Source organism: Mustela lutreola, chromosome 12 (assembly GCF_030435805.1).
Source record: "Mustela lutreola isolate mMusLut2 chromosome 12, mMusLut2.pri, whole genome shotgun sequence".
NCBI lineage: Eukaryota > Metazoa > Chordata > Mammalia > Carnivora > Mustelidae > Mustela > Mustela lutreola.
Genome location: NC_081301.1, coordinates 97,277,858 through 97,288,182, shown reverse-complemented (window position 1 = coordinate 97,288,182; position 10,325 = coordinate 97,277,858). Strand labels below are relative to the sequence as shown.

Here is a 10,325-nt window from a genome sequence, read left to right as displayed (position 1 = left end):
AGGGAAGATGGTGTCTACCAGGAGAGAGGCCTCAGGAGAAACCAGCCCTGCCCACGCTTGGACCCCCTGGACTTCCTGCCTCCAGGACTGAGAGGTGATAAATTCTGCTGTTTGAGTCCCCACCCCCCAGCTCTAGTGTTTGTTATGCAGCCTGAGCTGCTTCGCACACTTCCTCTGAAAGCGCACATGCTCCCCAGTGCTCCCGAGGCAGGAGTGAAGTCTGCCTTCTTCCCAACAGGCAGCCCTGTGCCCACTCCCTCCACCACCATCACTCCCCTCCACCCTGGGACAGTTGTCCCAGGAGCCAGATGCCTGATGTCAAGGGATGGACGAATGCCGAGAAGCAGGAGGAGCAGTGGGGTCCCAAGTCAGGAGCAGGACGAGTCTTTATTTGTTTCTGTTTTGGTTTTTCAGGCTTGGCTTCGGGGTGGAAGCTGATGGACAGGAAAGTCCTGGAGGGACCACTGAGAGCCAGTGGGGTTGGGGGAGGGGAGGCGTGGAAGGTTCCAGCAAGCAGACTGGGGCTGGAGGCAGAGAGCTAGACAGAGGGGCTCGGCGGGTCACCGCAGGGCCTGCCGTGAGTCCCTGAGTGCAAACAGCAGCAGGAGCCAAGTCTGGGGAGGTACGAGGGCTGTGCTGCTGTCGAATGAGCTGGTGGCCTGCAGAGGCTGATCTGGAACCCGGATCTGAGGAGCAGATGTGGGATCGGGCGGAGGGGTCAGCCTCCGGGTCTTGTTGATCCAGTCGGTGAAGTAGCTGACCCTGGTGAAGACGCTGGGGTAGACAGGGTGCCAGCAGTCCAATCCCCAGCTGGCCAGCCCCACCAGAACCCAGGCCGTGGGGAGGTCACAGACGAGGGGGCCCCCGGAATCACCCTAAGAGAGAGAGGGGAGTCAGTGTGGGTGACGGAGCAGAGTCTGAGAATGGCAGAGGTAGGCGGGGCTTGTGAGTCTGGGAAAGTCTGGACCAGCGTCGCCCTATGGACCCTTCAGGTTCACACCGGGGGGCCTGGAAACTGCGCTTCATGGGATTCGACCGCCCCTCAGGACTCTGCCCTCTGCCCGTCCCCCAAGGGGGGCGCTGGTGGCTGGGACAAGGGACAGGGCCCAGGAGGGCTGGCTGTGAGTGGAGGCAGGTCGGCTCAAGCCTCTGCAGCTACCATCCGTCCCCACACCCTGGGGCCCCCTCCTTTTCATCCATTTAGGACTTTGGTTTTTCCCCCCCGCTTCTTGGTCGAGCATGACCAGAAAACGCCCAAGCCCAGGCCTGCTGGAGGCAGCCCACATTGCTGGGGGCTGGGGGAGCAGGCAGGGGTCACCTGGCTGGGGTCACCTGGTGGGGTGCTGGGAGTTACTGGAGTCCTGAAACACTGGCAGGGCATGTTGGTGGCATGGTGGGGACACACCTGGGTGGCGTGGGTTGGGAGGCTCAGTACTCTCGGGGGGTCTTCTGGGGAGGAGGGCACTCTTGCTGCACGTCTCTGCTGGAGAGACTCCAGGAGCCCAGGAGGGGCTGGCAGTGCATGGTGGGTGTGGGGACAGGAAGACTGCTGGGCTCCTAGGCCGATCGATGGCCTGGGTGTTGTCAGATCTCCGGCTGAGACCCAGGGCTGAGTATAAGGTCGTTTGGAGGAAACAGAAGGGCACAGGAGTGGCTGGCCAATGATAGCCTTACCCCTGGAACCCGGGACGTTATACGGGGCTCTGCAGTGGTGGTGGAGTTGAGGGTCTTGGGATAGGAAGATTGCTCTGGGTTGTCTGGGCGGGTCCGCATGAGACAGAGGGCGGCAGGAGGTCAGAGTCACAGGAGGAGCTGGGCCCCCCAAACCGAGGCTAGACCCACGAGCTCTGTGGTTAGAGGCAGCCACGGGCCAGCAGGTGCAGGTGGCCCCAGGACCTGAGAAGGAGAGGAAATTCTTCCCTCAAGCCTCCTGACGGAGCTGGCAGCGCCCACACCGCCATTTTAGACTTTGGACCCCCCCAGAAACGCCAGATGATGACTATCTATCTTCTCAGCCATCCAGTTTGAGGTGGCTCACCAGTGTGGGCCCAGACTCACAGGCAGGGGCTCCTTGGAGAGTGGTGACCCCTCACCCTCCCGGGGACCCCCACCTGCAGTGCCTCCGGTTCTCCCTGTGGTGTGCCCGCCGCAGCTGGGCCCCTCTCCCGCCGCGGCCTGTGTCCTCTCCAGGCCTCAGCTATCCCCGCAGGTGAGGCGCAGACATTATGCCAGGCCCGGGGCCAGCCTGGAGGAGGCAGGATGGACTCCTGTGGCCTCCTGGCCCCTGCAGAGCTCTCAGAAGGCAGAAGAAACCCCAACACTGACATAGCCCCCACCAAGCGCACCTTGGTTTGCACCACGCAGAGACAGAACAAGCGGTGTGCGCGTGTGTGTCCAGTGGGGCCCAGGCAGCTACGCCCACGTCCGAGAGGGCGAGGCTAAGACAGGCTCAGAAGGCCACGCAGCACTCAGATTGGGACGGCAGACCGGGCAGGAGAGTGAAGGCCAACCTGTATTCCTTGTTCCTACAGACCAGGCGCGGCGCTAAGCTCTCTACTGGAACCTCGTGGAGGGGAGGCTGTCGTCGCCCCTACTTCATGGGTGAAGAATCTCGGCTGGGCTCCCAGCACCGAGAAAGGACAGCTTGAGACGGGAGCCGGGTCTGTCCACCCCACAATCTGAGCGCTGAGTCACCCTGCAGCACCCACCGCCCAGAGCTGCTTCCAGTGCCCTGCATGGGGAGGAGCACTTCAGGGGAGAGAAGAGAGCCCCGGGGTGGGGGCCCGAGCAGGTGGCCTGGCAGACGCAGCCAATGGAATCTCATGGACGGGCTGCGGTGATGGGAAGGCTAGGGGGGTAAGAATGGGGGGGCTCCCAGGTGTCCAGCTCAGAGGGGTCCTCAGCCTGGGGTGGAGGGCACTACAACGTCCAGCCCCCAGGCCCACAAAGGGCACCGGCTCTAAGCTCTACAGGCCTGGTCTCCCCTGGAGAAGGCAGGTACAGGGAAGAGTCAGAAGGGATGTCTGAGTGTGTGTCCCCTCTGGGTACAGCTGGCCCTGTGAGGAGGCTGGGGCACACGGTCCCCACTATCGGCTGTGGCCTGAGAACCAGGAGAGCAGGTCTACCTCCTACCAGGAGGACAGTCGGCTGAGGCCCCTCCCCTGGCCCAGCAGCTTCCCAGGCCGTAGTGAGAGTGGCTGTAAGTCAGGCCTCCCCCCCGGCAGGCCCACCTCACACCTTCTGGGTTTCCTGGAGCCACCATCACATATGGCCACTAACCAGGGGGCTTAGAAAACAACAGAAACTTGCCTCTGCCAGTTCTAGAGGCAGACTCTGACGTCAAGGGTCTTGGCGCCTTTCCCTCCACCTTTTAACAACACCAGTCGTTGCATTTAGGGCCCCTCTGAATGTAGAACGGTCTCACCTCGAGACCTAATCACAGCTGCCAAGACCCTACATAGTTCCCGGTACGGTCACGTCCTAAAGCTCCCAGTAAACATGAATTTGGGGAACAGTATTCAGCCCACTACACCAGCCTTTCGACAACCCCATGAAGAGGCCTCAGAATCCCACTCAGGCTCGGAAGGTGCCACCCAAGGCCCCCGGGCAGGCAGGGACAAGTGGCCGAGTTGCGTGTCCAGCTCCAGGGCCCTCCCTCCTGCCCCTCCTCTCCTGCCCTTCTGGAGATTTCCTTGTAGGAAAGGCATCCAAAAGCTGGCCGGCTCTCAAGGCTGAGCCCGGGGAGTGTGCTGGGAGGAAGGGTGGGCTTGAAGTCAGAGCGCCAGGGTGGTCCAGCCGAGCTGCCTTACATGAGGCTGGCCACATTCCCTCGCTGGGCCTGCTGGCCCACCTGCAGGAGGGGCTCACACAGAGGGGAAAGAGACCTTTCTGGGCCCCGTGCCCAGCAGCCGAAGCACATCGAGAACACACAAAAGTACAAGGAGCTCCTGGAAGAAAAGGACGGGCAGCGCAACATCAAAGTGCGAGGGAAAACTAGAAGGAAAGACACACAGGCCCGGGGGCGTCCACACGCAGACGAGAAGCAACACAGGCTCCTGGGGACATGGAGGGAAGCAGGCAGGAAGAAGAGAAACGGCCCCGCTTACCTGGCAGATGGCCCTTCCCGCTGAGAAGTCCCCAGCGCACAGCATCTCCTCTCGCACAGAGTGGCTCTCGCTGTTGCTGAGTCGTTGTCTGTATAAGACGTTACAGAACTGGTTCTCCACGAGGGTCACCTTACCCTCCTGCAGAGGGAAGGGCGAGGGCAGGTGCTCTGTGTGGACGAGAAGGGGACCGGGGGTGTGCACTGTGGGGAAGCCCAGCCACGCCGCACCCCCACTGCCCCCAAGCACGGGCCTGCTCAGCACAGATAAGCCTGGAACCTGGTGGCAGCCTTCCTCATCCCTCACAGGCTCCTCTCCCGTCTCCCAGACTCTCCGCAGGCCCCTCTGTTTCCTGCGCCTCATACCCATCCTAGTCCACAAAGACAGACGGCAAATCCCACCAACACGCGCCGTTCGTGGGCCCTTAGCAAACACAGACCCTTGCCCATCAGTGACCTTCCTCCCACCCCTCCGTCCTCCTACCTCGTGCCCCACTGTGCTCCCTCCTACCCACCTGTCCACACACCCACCCATTCACGTGTGGCTCCATTCCTCCAGCATCTGCCCACCGGCCACCAGCCACAAGCACTCACCCGTCCATTCATCTGTCCTCATGCTGGGCATCTGTGGACACCCCGACCCAAGGGGCATTGTTGTTGGGGACAGCGGGTGAGTGAGGTAAGTGGACGGGACTATTACAGATCTAATAGATGGTGTGAAGGAAACAGAACGGGAGGAGATCCCTCTTTCCACTCCCGTGAGCAACACGACTCTGCAGACGAGGGGCTGAGTGGTAGCATAAAGACAAAGTGACTCCCGCCAGCCCCAGGGCCAGTGGGCAGAGGGGCCAGGCGGAGAAGCCAGGTGAGGCCAAGGCCCTGGGGTGAGGATAGCCTGGTGTACTCAAGCAGGAAGGAGGCTGGTGGCTGGGACGGGGGATGTAGCAGGGGAGAGGCGTGCAGGGAGATTGGGGGCCAGTGCCACGCAGGCCCGACCCCCAAAGCGGGGAGTTTGGGCTTGTTCTAAGCACAGATGGGAAGACATGCAGCGAGCTGAGCAGGAAGTGGCGAGATTCGTGTTTTAAAGAGAGCAGACGGCCGTGTTGCCACTAAAGCAGGGTACGTGGCATGGGAGCTGGGAGACCAGTCTGGAGCAATGGGGAAATGCCTACCAAGTGCCAGGCCCTGGGCCCCCCTGGGATATCAGAACAAGTGAGACACGGTCCCTGCCCTCAAGGAGGAAGAACCAGCCTGTGTGCCTTCGTGTGTGCATGTGTGTGCGTGTGTACGCACGCCTTCGTGTGCATGAGTGCATGTGTGCCTTTGTGTGTACGTGTGTGTGCACGCCTTCATGTGCGTGCATGCATGTGTGCCTTCGTGTGTGCATGTGTAGCGCGCCTTCATGTGCGTGTGTGCGTGTGTGCCTTTGCGTGTACGTGTGTGTGCGCGCCTTCATGTGCGTGCATGCATGTGTGCCTTCGTGTGTACATGTGTGTGCGCGCGCCTTCATGTGCGTGCATGCATGTGCGCCTTCGTGTGTGCATGTGTGTGCATGTGTACGCGTGCCTTCATGTGCGTGTGTGTGCCTTCATGTGTGCATGTGTACATGTGTACGCACATGCGTGTGTGTGCGCATGAGGGAGAGAGAGAGAGACAATGCTGGAGGCTGGACAGTCCCTTGGACTTAGAATCACACATTTTTCAGAACTAGAACTAAAACAGCCCCGTCCTCTAGAAATGAGGCCCAAGGTCCAAGGTTCCATGGCCACTTGCCTGGGCCCCCTCCGACCCAGCACGCCTCCCTCCTCCCCTGAGGCCCTCACCCAGCCCCACACCCCCTCACTGTCCTCGCTGAGCATCCCCCAGCCGGTGATCCAGCAGGACAAGTTGCCAGACAGCCGCATGCCAGGGCTTGGGAGGCAGGCGGGGGCGATGGAGGAGGTGAGGTTCACAGGCAGGTGCAGCTGCAGCATGGCTATGTCGCTCCCAAAGGGGTGATGCTTCTCAAAGTCTGGGTGCACGATAATCCGGCTCAGGGGCATCTTCCGCGTGTGCTGGGAGTGCTGGTAGAGCTGCGTGCTTCCCAGCAGCACCTGGTAGTCCGCGGGGGCGAGGGATTTGCTGGCAGAGAAGAGCTCGCGGTCACCCTCCGCTCTGAGCACGGGCCAGGTCTCTCTCCCTGCCCCTCGTCTAACCGCCCCTCCCTCCGGAGCCTGCGCCTGCGGGAGGCCAGGCCGCTTGGGTCTCCGCTTCCCAGCTCTCCCGAGGCCAGCTGCGTTTCTGTTCCCCACTCCACCTGGAGGAGCAGGGACTCCTCGTGCTCAAGGCTTCTTGCTGGGGCCTCACACCACGCTCTTCCATTTTACACAGAGAAGCTCCCTCTAGCCTGACCCTTCCCAAAGCTCCCCATGGCCCAGCTGCAGCCCCACACCTGTCCTGTCCCTTCCTCCTCTGAATGCCTTCCTGCCCCACAGCTGTTTGTCCCCTTGTCATAAGCATTCACAACAGATCTGGCAAATGAGCAAATGAGTGCAGGAAATGGAACCTTGCCTTGTCCCCTGAACAAAAGTGACAAAACGTCCTACCCTCCTGACTGGACGGCCCGGCACCCGGAAAACGCCCCCCCCAACCCCTCCCGACCTCCTCCCCACCAGCCCAAACCCTTCCCTCCAGCACCATGCGTGCGAGCTGGGCCACTGCACCTCTCCTGACCTCCCTCCCTGTCTACGGGCCGCTCCCCCCTCAGCACGTCGGCTTTCTCTCCTGCCGGCACGGAGACACCCCCTTGCCACAGAGGGGCTCATGTGTGGCACAGGGCCGGTTCTGATGGGGCTCTGGGCCCTTAAAGCTACTCAGTGCCTGAGCCGAGATCACTGACCCGGTCTGTGATCCCCTCCACTCCCTTGAGACCCTCCTTTTCTGTCCTGAAGCCGGGCACGGAGCCAGGCCCAGGAAGCCAGAGGAGCCAGCCTCTCGAGCAGCCACGTCAAGGTCAGAGAGCCCACCTCCCACCCAGGCAGCCTGGCAGGCGGGTGCCGGCAACCGCAACTCCTCCCAGGCATGCCGTTCTGCAGAAGCAGTAAGTCTGATGCTCCAGAGTCTGGGGACGCTGAACAGAAGCCCTGGCTGAGGAGGCAAAGAGCCTGACCACACTTCATGGCGCCAGGACTGATCTTGCCAGTCTCCGGGGGCACGTTTGTGTCAGGGGACAGGCACTGGGGCCGAGGACAGAGAATGGGGTGAGCGGGGGGCACATTCAGGTGGAGGGGACACGGGTCAAAGGCAGGAATGTCGTGTGTTTGGAGGCCACACACCACTCAAGGGTAAAGCCCAGAGGAGCTGTCATTGGACACCCATCACTCTTCCTCCTCTCCCTTGCATCCCCTGCCCTGCAGCCCAAAAGGAAGGGGACTCACTTGAGAAAGCAGTGAGCGGTGGAAAGCAGCCAGAGGGGGTCGATGAGGACAGCTCCGCAGATGTGCACGCGCTTGTGCAGCAGGCTGGCCTGCCACGGCCACCGGCCAGCCGCCACATCCTGGCCACCATAGATCCTCCCCGTCACTTTGGGCCTCCCACACACTGTGGAGACACCCCCCAGCCTGTCCATGATAGAGACACTGGTGACCCCAAATGATGCGATCACAGAGGCCCTCTTCTTCACAGACATAAAAGCTACAGCCAAGGCTCAAAGGGCCTGTCCAAAATCCAGGGGCTGCTGGACCCCGCCTTCCTGACCGCTGCAGAGGACCACAGAGCAGAGCACAGGCCCAACCCTGGAGGAACAAGGGAGGGCCCAGGGTTCGGCTGGAGCAGGGCAAGGGGCACCAGGGGGCCATGGCTGCATCTGCAGGGAAGACAGGCGTCCCTGAACCCACCTGCTGGCGACAGGGCACATCCCAGACGTTTCATTTGACTAGCACAGTCTACCTCCTCACCTACTCTGCAGACCGGAGAGCGGCAGGTCTCACACCCTACCGGACTTGCTCCAGACCATGTGTCCAGAAGGCTCCCGTGCCCCTCCACCCCATCCAGCATCTCAGGGAGGAGGGTCACAGGCAGGAGGCTGGTGCTGCAGGACCCAGGGGAAGCCGCTGCCCCGACTCAGGATGCTCAGTTTCTCGAAGAAGAGGAAGTGGGCTAAGGGATTCACACCTGGCGGGCTGGGAGCCGTCTCTCGGGCCCCCCATCCAGCCGCAGGCCTCCCCAGCCCAGCCGCCATGCCAGGGCCAAGCCTGGCACCTGCCCAGTTCCAGGGGGTCTGCAGTGGGGACTATTACCCGCCTGTGTTGGGATCTGGGGATGGCCTAGGGCCGCCTGTGAGAGGGGGCCGAGCCCCTCGCGGAAGCCCCTCCGCCCACACGCCTCAGCCCAACGCACCCGCTTCGGGCGCCAACCGCTGTGCTCCGCCCTCCGGCCGCCGGGGCTCCTCCGAGTCGGCCTCTTCCGGAGCGGGGGCCAGGGCACGGGAGGCCACCGACCAGGACCCTCGCATGCCTGCGGGCGGGAACAGGAGCCAGAGCAGGGCCGCCAGCCAGCCTCGGCCGCGGGGGGTCAGTGCCTCTGTACCCATACCCAGGGCTGCTGACCCCAGTCTGACCCGACCCGACCTGACCCTACGCCCTGACCCCGTGTGGATCCCGGGCCCTGCCCCTGTCCCCACCCTGACGCCCCTTCACAGGTCCCAGCACCACCTCCTCCTAACCCTGGGCCCTGAGCCTGCCCAGACCCCAGCCCAGCCCTGCCCAGCCTTGCCCAGCTCTGACCCAGGCCTAGACTCCTCCCCACACCTGGTCCTGACCCCCAGATGGGGGGCCTGACCTCCGGCCCAGCTGGTCCCAGCATCATCCAAACTCAGGGCAGTCAAGTGCTCCTCTGAATTCAAGAGAAAAGACAGTAGACTCCACATAGTCAGATGGGAACTGTGTGAGAAGGTGATTCCTGGGAGTGGGGACGTGAAGGGTCCACAGGCAGGAGAACATGCTCCGTCTAACTGGTAATCTCGAAAATGAGAGGGAAACACTACAGTCTGTCACTCTGAACCATCTAATTGCAAACATTCCCCAAGATGGATAAAGACCCCTAACTCTTTGTGCGTCATTGATTTCTTTGTAGCCGAAGGGGAACATCCAAATGTCAGATGTGCTCCCTATCGTGTGCTCCAATATAATACTCTGAGTTTGTTCGTATTTGGAGTGAAAGGCCCTCATTTCACACTTACTTCCTTGGGTGTACAGGGAACTTATTTTATTCACCACCGGTAGGGACGAGAGAATAAGGGAATGAGAGTTGCACACAGTATACACTGAAATACCAATGTTTTCTTGTGTTTTGGAGAAAGAGAGAGAGAGAGAGACTGTGTGAGCAGGGGAGGGGGCGGGGCAGAGGGAGAGAATATTAAAAAGGCTGCCCGCCCAGTGAGGAGCCAGACGTGAGACTCAGTCTCACCACCCTGGGATCATGACCAGAGCTGAAACCGAGAGTCAGCCCCTTAACCGACTGAACCACCTATGTGCCCCTGAAATACCAGTTAATTTTTTTAATTAAAAAAATTTTGGCCTGATCCCACGCAGACAGGGCAGACACCTAATGACGGAGCCACAAGGTGGCCTGAAATACCAGTTTAATAACCACTATTGTTATTTAATGAAAACAGAAGCACACAGCTTTACTTACTAGTTAAGAACTTATACTTCAATAATTAAAAAAAAATCCACTCTTCGGTTTTGGTGAAACTATACTAGTGTTGGGAAGCATTTATATTTCATATGGAGTCTGGAAGAGTAATTCATGAACCTTGTCGAAGGGAGTCTAAGGTCGAGGGTGAAGGTGAGGTGGGCCCTGAGACCATATTAAATGAATCAAGGTTGGCATTTCTGTGAAGTATGCAGTTGGATTTGTCCAACAGGCTTTTGGAAATACCGATTTAGAATTTGGGGAAGCATCTTGGGGTTGGAGACAGCACTTAAAGGTTCAAGGTGGCAGCTGAGGCCATAGGAGTGGGTAAAATCATTGAAAGAAACATGTAGAACAAAATTACAGACCACAACACAGAAAGGAGACAAGAAGGAGCCGGTAAGACACTCGGATCGCGTGGGCTGAATGGAAGCCATGGAAACACTAAGTCACATAGCTACAAGATTTCCTGTCCACTTTCAAACAGCTTTATTGAGATATAATCCATAGACCATAAAATTCATACAAGGGACAATTAAACAATTTTCAG

The 10,325-nt window shown here is 60.0% G+C and overlaps 1 protein-coding gene across 3 annotated transcripts; it reads right to left on the bottom strand.

Annotated features, from left to right (window-relative positions):
- Nucleotides 1-374: 374 nt before the first annotated feature.
- LOC131813039 (putative serine protease 47) lies at nt 375-8,920 on the bottom strand. Of its 3 annotated transcripts, XR_009346583.1 has the most exons (6): nt 8,480-8,920; nt 7,519-7,681; nt 5,946-6,223; nt 4,107-4,273; nt 1,675-1,896; nt 779-875 (listed from the first exon to the last, which is right to left on the bottom strand). XR_009346583.1 is itself a non-coding variant. In XM_059143126.1 (5 exons), the coding sequence occupies exons 1-5, from the start codon at nt 8,670-8,672 to the stop codon at nt 561-563; spliced, it is 1,116 nt and encodes a 371-aa protein (XP_058999109.1). In that variant the 5' UTR covers nt 8,673-8,920; the 3' UTR covers nt 375-560. The 3 variants fall into 3 exon arrangements, 2 of the variants coding, with proteins under 2 accessions (XP_058999109.1, XP_058999110.1); XM_059143126.1 differs by lacking the exon at nt 1,675-1,896 and having other exon boundaries at nt 375-875; XM_059143127.1 differs by lacking the exons at nt 1,675-1,896; nt 8,480-8,920 and adding an exon at nt 7,978-8,252 and having other exon boundaries at nt 375-875; nt 7,519-7,875.
- Between the last annotated feature and the right edge of the window lie 1,405 nt (nt 8,921-10,325).